Below are 24,449 nucleotides of genomic sequence, written 5' to 3'. Positions count from 1 at the left end.
AAGGACAACTACCATGCTAGACTTATGCACGATATCTTATATCTAAAGGTCACTCACCACTAGGGTTGCCAACTTTTTATTGGCACAAAACTAAACACCCTAGCCCCGCCCCGTCTCTGAGGCCCCGCCCCCACTTACTACATTCCCCCTCCCTCAGTGGCTCACTCTCCCCTACCCTCACTCACTTTCAATGGGCTGGGGCAGCAGTGCGGGGGGGGGCTCTAAATGAGGGTGCAGACTCTGGGGTGGGGCCAGAAATTAGGTGTTGTTCAGAGTGCAGGAGGCAGCTCTGGGCTGGGGCAGGTAGTTGGGGTGTGGGAGGGGGTGAGGACTCTGGCTGGGGGTGCAGGCTCTGGAGTGGGGCTGGAGATGAGGTGTTTAGGGTGCAGGAGGGGGCTCCAGGATGGGGGGGGCAAGGGATTCGGAATGTGGGAGGGGGCTGTGGGTTAAGGCAGGGGGTTAGTGTGTGGGAGGAGGCTCTGGGATGGGAGTGCAGGCTCCGGGATGCAGGAGGGGGTTCCGGGTTGGAGTGGGGACTCAGGGCAGAGGGGTGGAGTACAGGGGGTGAGGGCTCTGGGTTGGAGGTGCGTAGTCTGGGGTGGGCCTGCGGATGAGGGGTTTGGGGTGCAGAAGCAGCCTCCAGGGTTGGGAGGAGACTCAGGGCTGGGGCAGGGGTTAGGATGCAGGAGGGGGTGTGGGCTTTGGGATGGGGCCAGGGATGAGGGGTTTGGGGTGCAGGAGGGGGCTGCAGGGTTTGGGGGGGCTCAGGGCTGGGGGGTTGGGGCTCAGGGTTCAGGCGTGGGCTTACCTTGGGCAGCTCCCGGTCAGCTGCTCAGCAGGGCTACCTGTCCTGGCTCCATGCTGCGCCCTGGAAGCGGCCAGCAGGTCTGGCTCCTAGGTGGAGGGGAGGGGGCAGGAGACTCCACGGCACCTTGCTCGCGCGCGCAAGCACCACCTCCCCCCTCCCCCAGCTCCCACTGGCTGGGAACAAAGCCGGTGCTCAGGGCGGGGGCAGCATGCGGAGCCCCATGGTCCCCCTGCCTAGAAGCCAGATCTGCTGGCCGCTTCCGGGCGCAGCGGGACAGGTAGGGACTAGCCTACCTTGGCTCCGGACAGCACCACCAACCAGATTTTTAACGGCCCGATTGGCGGAGCTGACCAGAGCCGCCAGGGTTCCTTTTCGACCAGGTGTTCCGCTCTAAAACCAGACATCTGGTCACTCTACTCACTACACAAGTGCAAAATCAAATTGTAGTTAAAAACATTCATTTAAAAATATTATGATAAACCTAGAAGCAGGGCCGGCTCCAGGCACTAGCCAACCAAGCACGTGCTTATGGCGGCACCTTAGGGCGGGGCGGCACTTCGGCTTTTTATTTATTTATTTTTTGGTTGTCGGGGCAGCAGAGGAGGGGTTTTTTTTGTTTCCGCAGCACTGGGGGGCGGAGCTTTGAGCGGCGCAGCGCTCAGAGGGGGCGGGGCTTGGCGATGGCGCGGCACTCGGAGGGGAGGCGGCGGCTTTGGGCGGCACTTGGGGGGGGCGGGGGCTTGGCATGGCATGGCACTCGGAGAGGGGACGGGGGCTTCGGGCGGCACAGCACTCAGGGGGGGCGGGGGCTTTGGGCAGCGCTCAGAGCGGGGGCAGGGGCTTGGCACGGCGCTCAGAGGGAAGGCGGCGGCTTCGGGCAGCGCTCGGAGGGGGGGCGGGGGCTTCAGGCAGCGCGGCGCTTGGAGGGGCGCGGAGGCTTCGGGTGGCGTGGCGCTCGGGGGGTGGCTTCGGGCAGCATGGTGCTCGGGAGGGCGGGGATTTCGGCGGGGCGGCGCTGGGGGGGGGGTTTGGGGGGGGCGGGCGGGGGGGGGGGGGGGGGGGACGGCGGGGCGGGGCTCTTCTTTTTTGCCTGTGGCAGCAAAAAAGTTAGAGCCGGCCCTGCCTAGAAGGATGTAGACATCACAAAATAGTCAAATAAACAAAGCACAAACATAGATATTAAAGAGACATTTCAGTTTTAAAGATGTTAAATTGCGATGACAGCAATTTTGAATATATGGAAGATTATACAGATATACAGATAGATTAATATTTATGCAGGGCCAGAACCTACCTACAAGACAGAAAACTGTAAAAAAAATTGTGTCTTCCTTTTTATATACAGACTGAATAGAGAGAACTGAAAATTGTGAGCTATATTAAAAAGCATAAAGGCAGTAACATGGGTCTCAGAGCATATATATATAAAATTATGTTGTGCATACAGAATTAGTCTTGTCCAAGAAGTGAACTGGACGAGCCTTCAGGCAGCCTATATTTTGTACGTACACATATAAATCAAGAACTATTTATTTTAATTTGTGTTCTCTCTTTTGTTATTGATGGCAAACAAACACAAATGTAGGCACTGTGTTGGATAAGACCTTTTTCTGGTGCATAAGAAAGGCCTGAAAAGTTTAAATAAAACTCTGCTTTTTTCCCTTCCTATTAAAAATATGAGCTGTATTAAGGCTTCTCTTCCCATTTTTTGTTAGAGGAATTCTTAAATGTTTAAGATTTGGGCATTGGCAGCTATCTCAGCCCTCACAGGAGCAGAGGTATTGAATCCTAAAAGGACATGGTCAACTTCGTGTTAAATCAATGTAAGTAGTTTCAGGTATTATATGTGCCCCCAAATCCCCCTGCAAATTTTTGTGATTTTACACTTATATTTTCCTATTTATTAAAAAAAGTCTCACTCCTCCATGTTGTTATGTGAGCAATCCAGGCAAATGACATGGGAAACTGATTGAAAAGACAAGACTCAGTGAAATAGACTATACACAAAGTACTGTCAAATATACATAAAAACTATAGTGAAAATATATTTTCTCTATTTCAAACTCAAATGTTATCGACATATGCTAAAGTATGGAAATGTACAGTGAAGCCAACCAAACAACTACAATTCTTCCCTGTAGTGACACAATGCAACAGCCATACGATTAAGGCATTTCATTATTTGTGGTCCCAAATGAGATTAAGCTGATTTTTAAAGACACAGATTACCAGTCCTCAACCCCCATCATGTCACTAAATAGAATCATTGAATCACAGAACTGGAAGAGACCTCGAGAGGTCATCTAATCCAGTCCCCTGCACTCAAGGCAGGACTAAGTATTATAGACCATCCCTGACAGGTGTTTGTCCAACCTGCTCTTAAAAATCCCCAATGATGAAGATTCCACAACCTCTATATGCCATTTATTCCAGTGCTTAACCACTCTGACAGTTAGGAAGTTTTTCCTAATGTCCAACCTAAACTGTCCTTGCTACAATTTAAGCCCATTGCTTCTTGTCCTATCCTCAGAGGTTAAGAACAATTATTTTTCTCCCTTCTCCTTGTAACAACCTTTTATGTACTTGAAAACTGTTATGTTCCCTCTCAGTCTTCTCGTCTCCAGACTAAACAAACCCAGTTTTTTCAATCTTCCCTCATAGGTCATGTTTTCTAGACCTTTAATCATTTTTGTTGCTCTTCTCTGGACTTTCTTCAATTTGTCCACATCTTTCCTGAAATGTGGAGCCCAGAAATGGACACAATACTCCAGTTGAGGCCTAATCAGCGCAGAGTAGGGCAGAAGAATTACTTCTCGTGTCTTGCTTACAATATTCCTGCTAATACATCCCAGAATGTTGTTCGCTTTTTTTGCAACAGCATTACACTGTTGACTCATATTTAGCACTATGACGCCCAGATCCCTTTCCGCAGTATGCTTTCCTAGGCAGTCATTTCCCATTTTGTATGTGTGCAACCGATTGTTCCTTCCTAAGTGGAGTACTTTGCATTTCTCCTTATTGAATTTCATCCTATTTACCTCAGACCATTTCTCCAGTTTGTCCAGCTCATTTTGAATTTTAATCCTATTCTCCAAAGCACTTGTAACCCTTCCCAGCTTGGTATCATCTGAAAACTTTATAAGTGTGCTCTCTATGCCATTATCTAAATCATTGATGAAGATATTGAACAGAACCGGACCCAGAACCGATCCCTGCAGGACCCCACTCTTTATGCCTTTCCAGCATGACTGAACCACTGATAACTACTCTCTGGGAACGAGTTTCCAACCAGTTATGCACCCACCTTATAGTAGCTCCATCTAGGTTGCATTTCCCTAGTTTGTTTATGAGAAGGTCCTGCAAGACAGTATTAAAAGCCTTACTAAAGTCAAAATATACCACATCTCCTGCTTCCCCGCTATCCACAAGGCTTGTTACCCTGTCAAAGAAAGCTATCAGGTTGGTTTGACATGATTTGTTCTTGACAAATCCATGCTGACTGTTATTTATCACCTTATTATCTTCTAGGTGTTGGCAAATTGATTGCTTATTTATTTGCTCCATTATCTTTCCGGGTACAAAAGTTAAGCTGACTGGTCTGTAATTCCCCGGGTTGTCCTTATTTCCCTTTTTATAGATGGGCACTATATTTTCCCTTTTCCAGTCTTCTGGAATGTCTCCCATCTTCCATGACTTTTCAAAGATAATTGCTAATGGCTCAGATATCTTCTCAGTCAGCTCCTTGAGTATTTTAGGATGCATTTCATCAGGCCCTGGTGATTTGAAGACATCTAACCTAAGTAATTTTTGACTAGTTCTTTCCCTACTTTAGACTCTGATCCTACCTCATTTTCACTGGCATTCACTATGTTAGACATCCAATCGCCACCAACCTTCTTGGTGAAAACCAAAACAAAGAAGTCATTAAGCACCTCTGCCATTTCCACATATGGTAGCATTAGGATTGTTTGGGTGCCTTAACTATACATTTCAATAACATAACATGTTTGAATTTCCTATAAATTAAATCTTAACTCTGAATTCCTGCATATATAATACTTGGTACAGGGATAACTACAACATCCCTGTAAGATATTTTACCCTAAATTACTGATATGCATTCTCAACTCTTCACTCTATCTTAACACAGTTTGAGTGTGAATTTTCTATTTTTTTTTTATTAAAAATGTCATACATGAATAGCAAACAAGAAGCCCAATGAGAATATTACCATACAATGTAATGATCTGATTATTTGAAGTATTTTTTTTTATTTTAACTTTTATGGCAATATTCACCAGTATGCTTTATAGCTGTTTTATGCCACTCGGGAGCAGCACAAAGCAGCAGAACATACTTGCAAGATTGCTGGCATTTACAGCTACTATGCATTGCCACAGTGCAAACCAGCTGCACTGCCATCCCAGTTTCTCCTTAGGTCCTGTCCTCCAAAAATCCCCAAACTCTTGCACCTCCCTACATTTCACAGCACAAACCATCCAACTTCTCCCTCCTCCTTGTATCCCACACTCATTTGCACACATGTAACACACCAGTTTCCCCCCCTCCTTCCTGTTCCATTCACCCTTCCATATATACACCTAGTTTCCCCCTCCTATCATCTGCTGAGGAGATCTGGTGCAATAGGAAGCCTTTCAAAATAAATATATAGGATTATGTTTTGTTTATTTTTCTGCCATCAGTTTTTGAAACTGGAAGTTTAGATATCAGCAGAGGCTGGTATATAAAAAATCTCCTCCTCCATAGAAAATTTCAAAACTGGTGCCATCTCCAATGATTCTCAGCTGGACTGAGGTCATAGCTGCCCTCAGGTAAAACGCCTTCTTTCAAAATGGCCACAGCCTCACAAAGTAGCCTGTGTCCTTTGTCCTACTAAGAACAACTGGAAATGTCAGCTACCATGAAAGAGGGCAGTTCTATGTGGAATTATTTTAAGTAGAACATAGCCAGGAATAAAACAGGAAGCCTGGGGGTAGAATGAAGAATGGGGAGAGAGCACAGAAATTAGGAGAGAAAGTGAGGAAAAACATACACATAGAAAAATAAAAGAAAACTGAGAGGACAGACAAGAGAAAAGCAATAAATAAGATAGGCTGCAGATCAGGGAAAAATAAAAAAAAGAAAGTGGGAACTAGATATATAGGGTAGAAAATATAGGAAAGAAAGGGGTAGGGACTTAAGAAACCAAGAAAGGAGATTCGTAGAGGCAGATACTTCTCCCCTCCCCACAATGCCAACTTGTGGTCTGTGCACCACCTAACATAGAACACTTCCAGGCAGTCTGAAGAGCTGCTTCTATCACTGTTAGTTGACAACACACAAGGAGAGACAGCAAATTGCAAAGTGACCTGGAGAAATTAAAGCAGTAAAGGATGAAGGCCACAGGGTAAGAACTAATCCTAATATAATAAAAGGGCCATACGCTCCGCTATCAGAAGCACAGGGGGAGCAAAATGAGCAGGAAAAAAAAAACCAAAACATACCAAAATGGCAATGTCCATATGGCATAGTCTTCCTGAGACTACAGAAATTCCTCCATATAACCATATAACTGGCACTTCAAAAATCTGGAGGCAAGAATCCAGGGTCAGAGGCAGGATTAAGATCAAGGAATGGATGCTCTCCAAGGCCCTACCACTTTACCCATTCACATGCAAAAGTCCTGACCCAATGATTATCTTATAAAAGCTGCCCATCCCCAGGGTGGATAAAACTTGATATAATTAATTAAAAACATTTTAAATTTAAATTAAATATGTCACCAAGACCAGATGATATTCACCCAAGAGTTCTGAAGGAACTCAAATATTAAATTGAAGAACTCCTAACTGTGATACATAGCCTATTGCCTAAATCAGCCTCTGTACCAGATGACTTGAGGACAGCTAAAATAATGCCGATTTTTAAACAAGGCTCCAGAGGGGATACTGGCAATTATAGTATTGTTAGGTAAGCCTAACTTCAGTACAGTAGAACCTCAGAGCTACGAACTGATCGGTCAACCCCACACCTCATTTAGAACCAAAAGTACACAATCAGGCAGCAGCAGAGACAAAAAGAAAGCAAATACAGGACAGTACTGTATTAAACATAAATTACTAAAAAAGCAAAGGGAAAGTTTAAAAACAACATTTGACAAGGTAAGGAAACTGTTTCTGTGATTATGTGGACTCCTCATTATTTTTGCTGATACAGACTAACACGGCTACCACTCTGAAACCTGTTTCTGTGGTTTTTCATTTAAATTAAGATGGTTAAAAGCACCATTTTTCTTCTGCATAGTAAGGTTTCAAAGCTATATTAAGTCAATGTTCAGCTATACATTTTTGAAAGAACTATAATGTTTTGTTCAGAACTATGAACATTTCAGAGTTATGAACAACCTTCATTCCCAAAGTATTTGTAATTCTGAGGTTCTACTGTACCAGGCAAATTGGTTGAAACTTATAGTAAAGAACAGAATTATCAGATTCATAGATGAACACAATATCTTTTGTAAAGAGAAATCATGCCTCACCAATCTATTAGAATTATCTGAGGGTGATCCAGTCAATACAGTATACTTGGACTTTCAGAAAGCCTTTGACAAGGTCCTTCACCAAAGGCTCTCAAGCAAACTAACCAATCATGGGATAAGAGGGAAGGTCCTTCTCATGGATCAGTAACTAGATAAAAGATAGGAAACAAAGCTCCGAAATAGTCTATTTTCACACCAAAGTGAGGTAAATACTGGGATCCTCCAAAGATCTGTACTGGGACAGGTGCTGTTCAACATATTTATTAATGATCTGAAAAAGAGGTGAACAATGAGGTGGCAAAGTTTGCAGTCAATACTAAATTACTCAAGATAGTTAAGTCTGAAGCTGTGGGGGAAGAGTTATAAAGTGATCTTACTAAACTGGGTGACGAGGCAACAAAATGGCAGATGAAATTCAATGTTGATAAATGCAAAGTAATACACACTGGAAAAAACAATCTCAACTATACATACCAAATGATGGAGTCTAAATTTACCTGTTACCACTCGAGAGATTTTTGAATCATCGTGGATAGTGCTGTGAAAATATCCATTCAATCTGCAGCAGCAGTAAAAAAAGCTAACAGAATGTTAGGAAGCATCAGAAAAGGGATAGAAAATAAGCCAGAAAATATCATAATGCTACTTATATAAATCCATGATATACCTGCATCTTGAATACCGCATGCAGTTCTGGCCAGCTCATCTCAAAACACAGATATTAGAATTGGGAAAAGTACAGAAAAGGGCAACAACAATGATTAGGGGTATAGAACAGTTTTCATTGGAGGAGAGATGTTTACAGCTAAGATTTTGTAATGGTTATTTTTAGTAAAAGTCATGGACAGGTCACGGGCAATAAACAAAAATTCACAGAAGCCAGGACCTGTCTGTGACTTTTGCTGCTGCAGCTCCATGGTTTCCCCCATCACTGTGGTAGCTGGGGGCTGTGGAGTTCACCATTCGCCCATTGCAGTTGGGAGCTGCAGGGTGACCATATTTCCCAAAGAGAAAATGGGACACCCCCAGCCGCTTGCCCGAGGCGTCCCCTTCCCCCGTGCGCTGGAACCCTGAGGAGAGCCCCCTCAGGAGTCTGTCACCAGTCGCTGGAACCCTGCCAGGGCCCCACTGGCTGTCAGCTCCAGAATCCTGCAGCCTCTGGGGCTGAAGCAGAGAATGTCACGAGGTCTCTGAAAGTCACGGATTCCGTGACTTCCATAACCTCCGTGACATAAACACAGCCTTAAAGATGTTTAACTTAGAGAAGATTCAACTAAGGGGCATGTGATAAAGCAGTGGTTCTCAACCAGGGGCACGTGTACCCCTGGGAGTACACTGGTCTTCCCGAGGATACAACAACTCATCTAGACATTTGCTTAAGTTTTACAACAGGCTACATAAAAAGCACTAGCAAAGTCAGTACAAACTAAAATGTCATACAATGACTTGTATATACTGCTCTATATGCTATACCCAGAAATGTAAGTAAAATATTTATATTCCAATCCATTCATTTTATAATTATAGGGTAAAAATGAGAAAGTAAGCAGTTTTTCAATAATAGTGTGCTGTGACACTTTCGTATTTTTATGTCTAGTTTTGTAAGCAAGTAGTTTTAAAGTGAAGTGAAAATTGGGGCATGCAAGACCAATCAGACTCCTGAAAGGGGTACAGTAGTCTGGAATGATTGAGTACCACTGTGATAGAGGTCTATAAAATCATAAATGTTGTGGAGAACGTGACTAAAGAAGTGGTGATTACCCCTTCACATAATACAAGAACTAGGGGTCACCCAATGAAATTAATAGGCAGCAGGTTTAAAAAAACAAAAGGAAGTATTTCTTCACACAGTGCAATCAACCTGCAGAATTTGATGCCCAGGGATGCTGTGAAGGCCAAAAGTAAAACTGGATTCAAAAAAGAATTAGGTAAGTTCCTGCAGGATAGGTCCATCAATAGCTATTAGCCAAGATGGTCAAGGACACAACCCCCATGGTCCCAGGTGTCCCTAAATCTCTGATTGCCAGAAGCTGGGACTGGACGATAGGGATTGGATCACTCGATGCTTGCCCTGTTCTGTTCATTGACTCTAAAGTATCCGGCACTGGCCACAGTCAGAGAGAGAATACTGAGCTAGATGGCCCATTGGTGTGACCCAGCATGACCATTCTTATGTTCTTAAGAATTAGAATGATGTTCTACAGGTTAAAATTTTAAAACTAAACATTTAAAATTAAATGTGAAAGTGAAAACCTATATTAAGGCATACCTTACTATAATCATTAAATACAAACAAATATTAAGCAGTAAATGTCTGCTACCAAATTTTAAAGAAAATCAGGCCACTGAACCGGTGGAATTCCTCGCTAAGCACCTGGTACCAGAGTTGGGGCTTTTTACAGCAGCAGCCTCTTCTGCAGGTGCAGAGAACCTATTTTCTGATCAGTTTATTCAGCTAGTGCAATTCAATGACTAGTTCAATCAAAGTAAAGAACCCAAATGGGAGATGAAAAAGCAGGAGAGCTTGTTTTCCTCTTCCAATCTATGAACAAAAACTGGATCTGAGAAGATGAATTCTACTACTTCTAAAATCTTGAAGGGCATGGTGACTAGAAACAATCAGTTTAATTCATTAACTACAGATAATACTACTTTTGTTAGTTTTAAACACAAAATGGCTGATACAAATTTTCATCCAAGGAGGTTGACACAAATCTCAAGTAAAAAATTAATCATTCCTTAGTAAATAACAGCTGTATCATTCACCATCTTCTAACATAATAAAAGATGGAAAAATTAATAATCTGAATAATGTAAGTTAAGCTAAACAGATGCTTAAATAAATTTATATAGATATATTGTAGCCTCCTGGTTAGTAAAAAGTAGTACCAAATTTTGCATAAAGGCTAAATGTAGTTGCAAATAATATGTTTTAATGGTTATCAGCTAGTATGTATAAATCTTTCTTTAGGAAAATAACTAAAAGGTACCAGAGCAAAATACAACTAAAAGCAATTAATTTAAGGTTGCCTACTTGCTGATTTAAATCGCTTTGAATTAAAATCAATCCACCCTGCTCATCCTACTCTAAATCAGACAGACAACCACTCCTAACATCAGGGAGATGCTGAAGCAGCAGAGCTCTTACAATAGCGGTGGGCAACCTGCAGTCCACGGACGGCCCATCAGGGTAATCCGCTGGCGGGCCGCCAGACAGTTTGTTTACAACAAACTGGCCGCTGCTTCCCACAGCTCCCATTGGCCGGGAACAGTGAACCACAGCCACTGGGAGCTGCGGACAGCCGTGCAAATGTAAACAAACTGTCTGGCGGCCTGCCCGCAGATTACCCAGATGGGCCGCAGGTTGCCCACCACTGTCTTACAGGAATCAATGTTGTAATGAGCTGCATGGTCAGGAACTTTTATGGAAGCACAACACACCTGGCACATGTCTCAGGATCTGCTTGGAACATCCACAAGTTTAAAGACACCAAACCCACTTCTTGTTAGAGTGAAAACCAAACACCCCACAAAAAGTTGGAAGAAAACTTCTTGAGTGGGAACTTTCCTATACAGGAAATTATTTGGTCTCAAGTTCAACACTAGCAGAAGTGACAAAGGGACATCCATAATCATATTAAAGCAAGTTTATCTTGTCTCCTTAATTCTATTTGAATAATTTACTCATGTAACCAAGAGAAGGGCTGTTACTGTAGAGACTGTGCAGAATCATGATCAGGTATATGGAAAGGTAGTGGCCCATCAATTATTTCTATCTTAAAAAGATCCACAATCTGAAGAAGTTTGAGAGTCACTGCTATAATGTGATTTCCCCAATACCATTTCCTACTATAAGAAATACTTATCCAGTATCACAAGATTAAATCATAATACTCATTATATACAAGAGAATGGTTGTAGTAACTGCTTGTATTTGGTTCATAACACAATAAAACTGAGCAGAATTGGATTTACATAACTAATCTTCAGCATTAATAATAGACTGGTTTGTGTAATGGGAAAGAACTATCTTCAGTAGTATAAATCAGACAAATTTCAGGACAAAAGAAAAAACAGTATTATTTTAGTTAAGACCAAATAACGGCAAACTCTAAAAGTTGCATACTCAAAAAACTAAGGCATCTTTCTAATTTTGGAAACCTCTTTAAGCTAGAATTCTTACCAATTATAGAGTGCTTTTCATCTTCAAATTGCTTTACAATTACAAACATTAACGTGAAAGTTATTTAAACATTATCTTTTACTCTCACCTTTGTTTTTGCTTTTTAAAGTAATGGTTTTCGTTTAATATGTCAGTTTTATTAAGGGGGAGGGTGTCTCTCTTTCCATTTTACTTTTATGTTTCTTCTTCTTTCCTGGTTATTCTCACCTACTCCAAGATAGGCTCTACAAAGCTCACGGTCACAGGCAACCCCAGGAGAGGGAACTATTTATGTAAAGAATCTATTTTCATTTTTTAAAAATTGCTAGCCTGTCCCCTTACAAAGAATATCTACCTTATGTTTTCAAAGCTATGTAAATTGATTGCTAGCTTTTCAAGAAACAAGCAGCATGGCTCCACTTCTCCCACAGTTGCGCTAACACACTTTTTATATAAAAGTGAGTCAGTTATCCCAACAAATCCACCCCACAATCTTTTGGAAGGTTCTGCACATAGAGACTTTATAATGGTGGACAGGAAACAATTAAATTTGGCAGCAACAGATATAGCAAAATGTTGTTTTTCAGGCCTCTCCAAAACTACAAAGGCTGGCTCTAGACAAGTAAGATCATTAACTTCCAAATTTAATGATAACCATTGAATGACTAGTATCAGGGGTAGCCGTGTTAGTCTGTATCAACAAAAACAACAAGGAGTCCGGTGGCACCTTAAAGACTAACAGATTTATTTGGGCATAAGCTTTCGTGGGTAAAAAAACCTCACTTCTTCAGATGCATGGAGTGAAAGTTACAGATGCAGACATTATTTAATGACAAGAGACGGGAGAACCTCACAAGTGGAGAACCAGTGTTGACAAGGCCAATTCGATGACTAGGAGAGGTGTAGCAGGATTCTGCCTACAATAGTTGCACAGCAAGTACTCTGTATTTTCAGCACGTTTGCCAACAAAATACTTCCACGCCCAATGAGTGGCGTTTGCGTTGTTGACAGGAGAGCGCTCCTGCCGACAACGCGCTGTTCACACTGACACTTGTCGCAGCAAAACTTTTGTCTTTCCAAGGGGAGTAAAGAGGGGAAGGGTTAGCACCTCTGAAAGACAAAATTTTTGTAGCTCAATTGACAGTGTAGATCGCCTTAGTGATATTTTTGCCCATAACAAAAAATTAAACATTACACTGTACTGGAAAATTTGGGGATTTTTGTTCTACTTCATTGTAAGTACAGTTTCACTGTTCTAAAGGTTCACTAAAAGAAGGTTTCACTGCACACAGAATGTAACTAGGATCTCTGCATCCTCCAGGAAGGTTTAGTCCTCATGCATTACTAGATATGTATTATGTCCCTTCAAGAGTATCTGATAGAAGGCCAAACCAGCTGTCTTCAGTACCTAAGTTATAAATACTAGCAAAACCCCTGAAATTAGTTTCAAGTGTTTGATAGGTTTCTAATTTAAAAATGCATCAGTTTATTTTGTAACAAATTTTGCAGACCATCTGAAAATTCTGAAGGACATGAAGCTGCGTGTAAATATTTTATGATATGCCCATCTGTTTGCTAGTTATTGTGCTGTTTGTTATATGATTACAAGAGGGGGGGAGGGGTCACTATCTATGCAGGAAGGGAGACAATTAGTTGATAGCAACTGCTGTGAAGTCTATCCCTGACCCCCTGGTTGGCCACATAAATTGGTTTAAGCAGGTTCAAGAGACAATGAGGAAACAAAGGATTTTGGAAATGATCAAAGGATAGCCCCTAAAGAACAAGGGAGAGAGAGAAGCAGAGCCTACAGGGAAGGAGGCCAGATGAAGGCAAGAGGCCAGTTACCTGGAGGGCTGCACTCAGATGTGAGAAGAAGTCAAAGGTGCAGCAAGCCCTGACCAGTGACAAGTGTAACTAAGAACAGGCCTTTGTAATGCTTGCCAAATAAGACAGCCATTGGAGTTTATAAAAAGTCACTACACTCTGTATGCCCAACTCATGTTTGTTTTGTTTTTTAAAGATGCATGACTTATAAATATATTCCATTCTTAACTCTTGGAATATTACCATTTTTAGTCTGGTACCCACATGAATCCTTAGGCGTATGCATGTACAACACTTTGTTTTCCCCAGACGGTTGGTACACAGTCACAGTACACAACATAGCAGCTGTAAGTGTTATCACATCACATGCTGGAAAATGTATACCCGCTATGAACATGTTTCTTGGCTCATACGCTGTTTGAGGCAAGGACCATTTATTTCAAAATGTTTGTACAATGCCTAGCAAAAGAGGGTGCTAAACAACTAAGTTTGGCATGCTTCAAATACTTAAGCTTTGTATTTTAAAAAATAAATTACACTGATCATTACCATTCATAAAAACTACAATTTTTTTTAAATAATGGGCCCCAAATATTGCTACATTTACTCAAATTGAGTAGTATTTACTCATATGTAGACCCATTGACAAATGCGATAGGTTACAGAATCAAGCCTAAGGACTTGAGATCCTGCAATGAGCTCCCCGAGCAGGCAGAGATCCCTGTACCAATACAGAGGTCATTGCAGGATTGGAGCCTCAGTCCAGCAAACACTTATGCACATGCTTTATCACACTGAAGTCAAACAGGACTACTAATGTGCTTAAAGATAAGCTTGTGCATAAGTATTTGCACTATCAGAGCCTATATTGGTAAAATTCATCGTTCTGTCCTATGAACAAAATAGGGAATTCCCATGTGCTCTCAAGAGAGCATCAAGGCTCAGCAGTCTGTTTCTTTGCTGAATCTCCTGTAATACAAACAATGCCAGATAATTACATCAGGAATTTTAAATTAAATAAAGACAAAAGGAAGAAGTATTTTGGGGGGGGAGGTTGTTCTGTATACTAACTGCCCTCTAACAGTGAAGCAAGATGATGCCGTTGAACTTCAGTTTACATTCCTGGATCTCTATCAAGATACTAATTCAGTAGTTTTAGTACAGTTAAGAGGCAACTCCAAATGCTCATCAGACAGGAAAGAAAGTTGCTAGCAGTCTCAGGCTCACACATTTTGGGCATGATCTCATTCTTACTATGATTTTTCATTTTTACTGAAATATATTTTTTAAAATGAGGTATGCAATGATTTTTTGGTGCATATAAATAAAAATTCATGTAAATAATGCAAGGGCACTAAAGTAAATTATACAAATAAAGATATTAATAATAAAACTAGGACTCCCTCTTTAATTCACTCCATTACATTTAGCTTTTCCAGGTAGCTTATATATTACACCACCAGTATTTTAATGTCTAAACACAAAAAATTATATTCAGCCTTATTACAAATGACACTGATACTGTGGGTTTAAGACAGCTTTTTATGTTGTTTGAACAGAGTTTATGGAGGTTAAATGTAAGACAACAGGAAGCATAATTTTCCCCAGGAAATTAACTACCAAAGTCATCTTCCCTTTTCAAATTTAAGAATAGCAAGATCACATCATTAAAATATACAGAACCTACTACCCTATTTACAGATAGGCCACTGTTAAAAAGAGAAGGCATACATCGAACACTTATCTTTAATGAACGATCCAATTATCTGAACCTCAACTTAAAAATGGTTTCCAAACTAGATTAGTTATAGAAATCAACATTAGGTTTCACACATTTAAATTTATGTTTTATTCCAGCGTAAAACATTAACATTCAGACCAATCTTTATTAAATTTATACATTGAAGCCATCAGGCCACTACCAAATGAATTCTCCCTTCCAATAAAGTTATCAGACTAATCCACCACTGATAACTGAACTAGTCCTACAGTCAATCTGTTAAAGATCAGCTGTTTGAAATAAATTGGCAGATCAAACCCACAATCTACATTTTATCAAATTTTGCCCTATGCTCCACCCCAAATATTGTACTGAGGGAGGGATGATAGGATAGCATATGTATGCAGAGTTGTTGTAGCCCTGTTGGTCCCAGATATTAGAGAGACAAGGTGGGTGAGGTAATATCTTTTATTGGACCAACTTCTGTTGGTGAGAGAGAAGCTTTCAAGCTTAAACAGAGCTGAAGTTGGTCTAACAAAAGACATTACCTCACCCTCCTTGTCTCTCAGGATAATAATGATTAACATAAGTAAACAATGAAAACCAGCACTGCTCAAAACAAGATGTTAAAATTACAAACTTGATCAAACCAGCTAGTAAAGTGATTTTAACAATCAACGGTTGCCTGAGCTTAACTTGTAATCTGTTTTATGCATGTCTCCAGGCCTTTGGGCCTACTGTCACTTGGGTTTATAACTAAAATATTGCTCAAAAATAGCAATGTTGATCATAGCTAAATAGCAAGTGTTTACAGCAAGAAAAAAGGGGGGCACTAAAAACACATGTAAACAGAGTGATATGTATCAATGTATTTTAAAACTGAACAACCCCTGTGATCAGGCCTCTCAGGAGTTAAAAAGGGAATGAGTCCTAAGATAGTACTTGTATAATGATCTACATTTCACTCCATCACAGTAAGATCTGCCTCTAAACTGTATATACATTAATATCTAAATAGCATTTATTAAATGTAAACCTTTTCAAACTTGCTTCTAGTCACAGATTTACACACAGATGTGTTTATTAAACACCCCAGCATCTCCACACCAAAGGTATTTGATTAAGTTGGTTTATTTATTAAACACTGCCTACGTACACAACATTACAAAACACGGAAGAGATACTGGGCCTGCCCCCGACAGCTTAGTTGGAACCGGTTCCAAGAGATGCCCAAGGCCTGCTGCACAGGAGGTGAAAGATGCTTTGTACCGGATTCGGCTGCGGTGGGGTGGAGGGCCTACCCCCAGGGCTGGAAGCGTGCAGGGCCCCGAGCCCCCCGCCTCAGGTAACTCCCACTTGTGATGCGGGAACTTTGGAAGGAGGCGAGACCCAAGTCTCAAGCTCTGAAACACCAGGGCGCTCGCCGGCCCAAGAAACCGTTTCACAGCCGGGACAGACGCGTGCCAGGGCCGGGTTCCCCCCAGCCAGCCCCGTCTGGAAATAGCGACGCAAGCCTGTTGCCCAGCCGAGGACATCAAATATAACGGGTGGGGGGGCGGATCATCCTCCCAACCAGAGCCGCCTTCTCTGCTCACAGGGAACCTGCCCGGGCCTGGTCTCCAGCTCCTCAGCCACAGGAGCAGCTCGCAGCTCTTCGCCCGGCAGCACTAGGCCTTGCTGCGGCTTCCCGGGCCGCGCTGGAAGGAGCGGACTGGGCGCCACCGGGAGGCGGCTTTGGGGGAGGCCCAGCAGCGTTACGAGGCGGCACGACCTCCCTGCACTGCGGGGCCCCGGAGGGGAGAATTAGGACCCCGCCCGGGGCCCAGCCGGACGGATTATCCCTACTCCGTACGGAGGGGTCTCCTCAGCCCACCCCCGCTACACAGGAGGCCCAGCCGGGCGGGAAGGCCGTTATACCGCCTGCGGGGGGGCCCGGCCGGGCGAGGGGGCGGCCGCACTTACTCTCATTTAACACCTCCAGCAGCTCGGCGCAGCTCTCACACATTGTTCATTAACAGCAGCAGCCGCCGCCGCCGCCTCCTCCCGACCATTGATTGATCCACTCGGTGATGATTGATGATTGATGGGGGGAGAGGGGCCGGTCTGGGAAGGGGGAGGGGGCGGCTGATCAATGCAAATGAGCCTGTGGCGGCGGCGGCGGCGGCGGGGAGGAGAAGCCGAGTCACTCACTGGCTCCCAGGGACTCCACGCGCCGCCATTTTGCTGTGGGGGAAGGAGGAGGGGGGAGCGGGCGCTCGGGCTCAGCTCGGCTATTTCCGACCAGGCAGGGGACAGAGGCGACCGAGTCCCTCCGCCCTCGCCCCTCCCTCCAGGGCCGGCCCTCTCCCCCTCCCACCCCGGACTGAGCGGCGGGGGGGGGGGGTGGGGCGGAAGTTGGGGCCGGAAGCGTAAAATGGCGTCGGCTGCAGCTTGCTCCTCGCTCAGGCTGCCCCTCCCCCACCCGAGGGCCAAGGCACGGGGGGAATCCCCTCAACTCCTTCTCCCCGACGGCCCTTCTTGGCTTCATTAAATAGCGACCTGCACTCGTGGAGCCGTTTCATGATTCTTAGTACTGGAATCAGTGAGAAATGTAACACTTTTAGGAAAAAAACGCCAGGCTTTGGAACAATATTTTATTTCTTTAACACTGCAATTTAAAAAAAAAATAAATGCAAAGTTTGCACTGGAATCTAGGACTGACATCTTGCCTTTGCAGCTACCCCGGTGCAGTCACTTGCCCTAATCACATATTCAGCACGGGTCACTCAACCCCCACATTCATTCGAGACATACGTTTTTCAGATAAAGCTTGCAGTTCTCAGCACCGGAAGAGGGCACCTTTAGACTGAATGTACCTTTACCAAAATGTACATATATTGTTCTAGTGTAACGTATCACATGGTCTGCTTTGAGTGCTCTTTCCCCAAAGCCAGTATTTTCTAGATTTTAAAAATTGCCTTTTCATTCATGTTGTACCACCCTGTGGTGAAGTAGTATATTGTTCTACATAGATTTACATAACTGATTGCCACATAGCATGTGAATAGAATAGATGCAATGCAAAAGTTGGGATTTTGTTTAAACAAACAAAAACTTGGCCAATATTTTTAAAAGACTATAGTGATTTTGACTGCCTTAGTGATTGAGTGCTCAAATGGTGAAAACTTTAAAGGGTCTGTTTTCAGCACTGTTTGAAACAGTGCAGTGTTAAAGCACACTAGGGTAATTTTAGTGTACACTAGCAGGATCTACACAGACCAATTAGTGGGGAACATTTTAGTGCATTCACAACCCCCTAATGCACATTGCATAATGATTTGCTGTTCCGCTAGATATACCCTGAAATCCAGAATTACTAGTCACTTGGAAATCTTGTCTACACCTAAACAACAGCAAAGGTGTAAATTCCTCTTCCCACTCCCTGTTCCTTTCAATAAAGTGTTAAGATCAAAGCCCAGTTTGTATATTTAAATGCTAAATTTATTAAGCCTAGAGCAAACGCCCTTTAAAAACAATGGTGGGTCAAATTACTCCATTGTAAGAAATAGGTCAAATTCTATTCTCAGTTACAGCTACTACCCCTGGATCCATCAATTTCAATCAACTTTCCTGTTGCTAGTTAAGTATCAGAGGGGTAGCCATGTTAGTCTGAATCTGTAAAAAGCAACAGAGGGTCCTGTGGCACCTTTGAGACTAACAGAAGTACTGGGAGCATAAGCTTTCGTGGGTAAGAACCTCACTTCTTCAGATGCAAGACATCTCCTGTTGCTAGTTGTTATTCAATTACTTAATTAGAACAGCTATAGTCCTCACAACTATTCCAGAATAGCTCCCTTTGGGGTATAAGGCCTGGTCTACACTATGAGTTTAGTTGGAATTTAGCAGCATTAAATCGAATTAACCCTGCTCCCGTCCACACACCGAAGCCATTTACTTTGAAATAAAGGGCTCTTAAAATCGATTTCTATACTCCTCCCCGACGAAGCGCCGAAATCAACATTGCCATTTAGAATTAGGGTTAGTGTGGCCGCAATTCGACGGTATTGGCCTCAAGGAGCTATCCCACAATGCACCATTGTGACCACTCTGGACAGTAATCTGAACTCGGATGCACTGGCAAGGTAGACAGGAAAAGCCCCGCGAACTTTTGAATTTCATTTCCTCTTTGCCCAACGTGGAGAGCACAGGTGACCACGCGGAGCTCATCAGCACAGATAACCATGCAGTCCAAGAATTGAAAAAGAGCACCAGCATGAACAATACGGGAGGTACTGGATCTGATCGCTATATGGGGAGAGGATTCCGTGCTAGCAGAACTACGTTCCAAAAGACAAAATGCCAAAACATTTGAAAAAAATCTCCAAGGGCATGATGGAGAGAGGTCACAATAGGGACTCAGATCAGTGCCGCGTGAAAGTTAAGGAGCTCAGACAAGCCTATCAAAAAACAAAGGAGGCAAACGGTCGCTCCGGGTCAGAGCCACAGACATGCCGCTTCGACGCTGAGCTACATGCAATTCTAAGGGGGGGCCGCCACCACTACCTCACCCCTGACCGTGGATTCTGAGGGAGGGAGTATTCTCAGCCATGCCTGAGGATTCTGCGGACGGGGAAGAGGAGGAGGAGGAGGAGGAGGACAATGACGACGAGCTTGCAGAGAGCACACAGCCCTCCGTTCTCCCCAACAGCCAGGATGTTTTTCTCAGCCTGTCTGAAGTACCCTCCCAAGGCATTATCCCAGACCCTGAAGCCGTGGAAGGGATGTCTGGTGAGTGTACCTTTGTAAATATAAAACATAGTTTAAAAGCAAGCTTTTTTTAATGATTAATTTGCCCTGAGGACTTGGGATGCATTCGCGGCCAGTACAGCTACAGGAAAAGTCTGTTAATATGTCTGGGGGTGGAGCGGAAATCCTCCAGGGACATCTCCATGAAGCTCTCCTGGAGGTACTCCAAAAGCCTTTCCAGAAGGTTTCTGGGCAGTGCAGCCTTATTCCGTCCTCCATGGTAGGACACTTGACCGCACCATGCTAGTAGCAAGTAATCTAGTATCATTGCATGACAAAGCCTGGCGGCGTATGGTCCTGGTGTTTGCTGGCATTCAAGCAACATCTGTTCTTTATCTCGCTGTGTTATTCTCAGGAGAGTGATATCGTTCATGGTAACCTAGTTGAAATACGGGAATTTAATTAAGTGGACAGAGATGGCCATTCCTACTGGGCTGTTTGCCTGTGGCTGAAAAGAAATCCTTCCCTGCAGTTAGCCAAGTGTGTGTGTGTGTGTGGGGGGGGTCATTGGCGCTGAGCTTTTCACGTTTGGCTAGCAGGGATCTTCCCTGATGCCAGCCACGCGGTGGGGGGAGGGGTAAAGAGATCAACCCACAGACTTGGATGAGGGGGGTTAGTTTGGTTTCTGCCGCTGCACGTTAACAGGAAAACCGCAGCACTCAACGGACTTTGCTTGGTACGTGGGAAAGGAGGGCGCTGCTTTTAGGAAGGTTGCAGAAGCCGAAAGACAATGGCTTACCATGGCCGCATGCAAGCAGAATTCTGTTGCCCGGACCTGTGTCTGTGATCTCTAACACCAAAGCCGCAGGCACTCAATATTAAGATGCAAAATGCGACCTTGTACCAAAATCACATGTACTATGTAAAGTGAATAGTATTGTTCACTGTAAAAGAGTATAAGCATTGTTCTGTAAAATGTATCTTTTTAAATACTTCTCTACCTCAGATAAGACAGCAAAAAAAAAAAAGGATGCGAGACGAAATGTTCTCCAAAATCATGGAATCGACCCACAACGAAAGAGCTCATCTGAATGAGTAGAAGGACACGGTATCAAAGTACAAGAAAGATGCCAGTGAACATGAGGCCATGAGGGACGCTCGAGATGAGAGGTAGCAGGCTGCAATGCTGGGGCTGCTGCGTGATCAAACGGACATGCTCCGGTGTCTAGTGGAGCTTCAGAAACAGCAGCAGGATCACAGAGTGCCGCTGCAGTCCCTCTATAACCTCCCTCCCCCCTCACCATGTTCCATAGCCTCCTCACGCATACGTGTAAGGACACTGGGGGGAGGGGGGGGAGGCTCCATGCACCCTCCCACTCCACCCCAGTGGACAGCCCAAGCAAAAGGCTGTCATTATTTTGAACTTTTTAGTGGCCTTTTCCTTCCCTCCTATCCTCCTCCCAAACCCCACTCGGGCTACCTTGTCAGTTCTCTCCCTATGTTTATAGCACTGCTCTACACCCAAAATGCTTCTGAAATAAATGTAGTCAAACTTTACTAATTCTGGGTCACTGAGAACAAAAATGATGCTTAAAATTGTTGATTGGCTCTTGTTTTCAAGATATGCTATTGGGTCAGTATATACAACCCTTGACTTGGGAATGGCGGAGGATAAGTGAGTTATAAAGGGAAGGGATCTCAATTTAAACCAGAAATGACTAAAATACATCTTTGACTGGATCTATGAATAAATCTATGACTGGGTTTGGACAGTACTTGCTTTTTAGGCAAAACAATGAATGATGCAATCTGAAGCTGGTATGGCATCATACATGATATGAATTGCATCATGTTATTCCTAGAAGTCATGGATGATGCAATCATAACGAAACTTACATCACTCTGCTGAACAAATTGCCCTATATCAGCTCTAGAAATCATACAGTCTCATGCTCTCTTATTTGTCGGTGTTTGATTTTGCAAAGGGACACATTTCTGTTTTGCCAAAGTGAGCAAAGAGGCCTTGTACATGTGTGAACAGTGCAGATCACCACAAACATAGCAGAAGTTAAGTGACTTTTGCATCACAAAAGCGCAGTATAACCACTATGGTTAAGAAAGCCTATCACCTTTATTTTGGCTGCAAAATTGGAGATCAGGACAAGAGGTGTGCCCCACACATATGCTGCAACACTTGTGCAACAAATCTTCGCCAATGGTTGAACAGGAAAAGGAAATCTATGCCTTTTGCAGTGCCAATGATTTGGAGAGAGCCAACAGATCATACCAGCAATTGTTACTTCTACCTGGTGCCTTCAGTTGGGAAAGGTGTGTCAAAGAAGAAAAAGTGGACTGTGCATTATCCAAACATTCCATCAGCTATAGACCCAGTACCCCACGGAGAAGGACTGCCGGTTCCTGATGCACCAGAATCATTCTCACTTGAGTCAGAAGAGGAAGAGGATGAAACTTCTCGGCCTGGACCATCAATGTCACAGGACCCACATTTTCTCCCATCCTCCTCCTCTGAACCACACCTCATAACACAAGGTGAACTGAATGACCTTGTCAGGGATTTCGAACTACCCAAGAGTAAGGCAGAGATGTTGGGCTCCAGACTACAGCAGTGGAATCTCCTGGCAGGTGATGTTAGGGTTTCCATGTTCCGTGACCGTCAAAAGGTTCTTGTCCCATTCTTCTTCATGGAAGATGATCTTGTAGCCTGCAACATCATCGATGGTGTGATGGCAGCCCTCAACATCGTTCATGCTCCAGATGAGTGGAGACTGTTCATTGATTCATCGAAGACGAGTCTTAAAGCTGTTTTACTGCATAATGGCAATGTTTTGCCATCAATTCCAGTTGGTCATGCAGTCCATATGAAGGAAACCTATGACAACATGAAACAACTTTTGAGGTGTATAAACTATGACCAACATCAGTGGCAGCTTTGTGGCAATTTGAAGGTTGTTGCTCTCTTGCTTGGTCTGCAGACTGGATACACAAAGTACTGCTATTTTCTCTGCGAATGGGATAGTCGTGCAAGAGATTCCCACTACATCAAGAAAGATTGGCCACTCCGACAGTCATTGGAGCCTGGGAGGAAAAGTGTTCAGCATCCACCACTTGTTGATTCAAGGAAGATTTTGTTACCACCCTTGCACATCAAGCTGGGTCTGATGATGAACTTTGTTAAGGCCATTGACAAAACACAAGCAGCTTTCAAGTACCTCCGTGGAAAATTTCCAAGGTTAAGTGAAGCTAAGATAAAGGAAGGTGTCTTTGTTGGTCCTCAGATTCGTGAACTTCTTCGAGATGATGCATTTGACCATGCACTGCGTGGCAAGGAAAGCTTTCCAGTTAGTGGCAATAAATTTTCTCGGAAACAACAATGCAGACAACTGCAGGTTGTTGGTGGAAAACCTCCTCAAGGCATACAAAAGCCTTGGTTGCAACATGTCACAAAAGATGCATTTTTTGCACTCTCATCTAGATTTTTTTCCACCAAACTGCGGAGCAGTGAGCGACGAGCATGGCAGGCAATTTCACCAGGACATTGCAACAATGGAGAAACGCTATCAGGGCAAATGGAGCCCATCAATTCTTGCAGACTATTGCTGAACAGTGACAAGAGATGCTCCATTTAATGAATACAAGAGACAAGCCAAGAAGCGCCGAGTAGATACTGAATAGGACTAAACTATGTACATAATTTTTTTTTGCCTTTTGTTTCATAATACATTATATAACCCTTTTGCTGATTTTTAAAGTGTTACATAAACAGGACAGGTGAAATATTATCATGTAAAGCAACCATAAACACATGAAAAGACCTAGGTTTACAATTTATGATTAAAACTCTACTATCTACACAATATACATAGACATAAAATGTAAAAACTTAAATATCTTAGAAACAGTAGCCAGTTTTAATTGTCATATTTGAATTCAGCACATCAAAATACATAATAAATAGCACATTTTATCTCTGAAGCAGACGACTTCTAAAAAATTGTAGACCAGGGTAATCAATTAATAAAGAATACATGATTTTTAAACTATAGTTACTTTATTTCCTTTGAAAGCAAGCTGTGATTGAAGGAGGGGGGTGGTTTGCTTACAGGGAATGAGTCAATCAACGAGGAGGGTTTTCAACTAACAGAACTTTCACACCGTAGCTTGGCCAGTCATGAAACTCGTTTTCAAAGCTTCTCTGATGTGCAGCGCTTCCTGGTGTGCTCTTCTAATCGCCCTGGTGTCTGGCTGCGCGTAATCAATGGCCAGGCGATTTGCCTCAGCCTCCCACCCTGCCATAAGGTCTCCCCCTTACTCTCACAGAGATTGTGGAGCACACAGCAAGCAGCAATAACAATGGGAATATTGGTTTGGCTGAGGTCTGAGCGAGTCAGTCACGTGCGCCAGCGACCCTTTAAATGTCCAAATGCACATTCTACCACCATTCTGCACTTGCTCAGCCTGTAGTTGAACAGCTCCTGACTACTGTCCAGGCTGCCTGTGTATGGCTTCATGAGCCATGGCATTAAGGGGTAGGCTGGGTCCCCAAGGATAAACTATAGGCATTTCAACATCCCCAACGGTTATTTTGTGGTCTGGGAAGTAAGTCCCTTGCTGCAGCCGTTTAAACAGAATAGTGTTCCTGAAGACGCGAGCG

The 24,449-nt window shown here is 43.4% G+C and overlaps 1 protein-coding gene across 1 annotated transcript in view; it reads right to left on the bottom strand.

Annotated features, from left to right (window-relative positions):
• USP34 (ubiquitin specific peptidase 34) overlaps positions 1-17,301 on the bottom strand; it is a 272,737-nt gene extending 255,436 nt beyond the window's left edge. The window contains exon 1 of the mRNA XM_034764180.1: positions 17,015-17,301. Within this exon, the coding sequence (XP_034620071.1) occupies positions 17,015-17,057 (43 nt within the window). The 5' untranslated portion in view covers positions 17,058-17,301. The remainder of the gene's footprint in view (positions 1-17,014) is intronic.
• Between the last annotated feature and the right edge of the window lie 7,148 nt (positions 17,302-24,449).

Source organism: Trachemys scripta, chromosome 3, assembly GCF_013100865.1.
Source record: "Trachemys scripta elegans isolate TJP31775 chromosome 3, CAS_Tse_1.0, whole genome shotgun sequence".
In the NCBI taxonomy this organism is placed as follows: domain Eukaryota; kingdom Metazoa; phylum Chordata; order Testudines; family Emydidae; genus Trachemys; species Trachemys scripta.
Note: the sequence above shows the minus strand (reverse complement) of the source record. Positions and strands in the feature narration are given on the sequence as shown.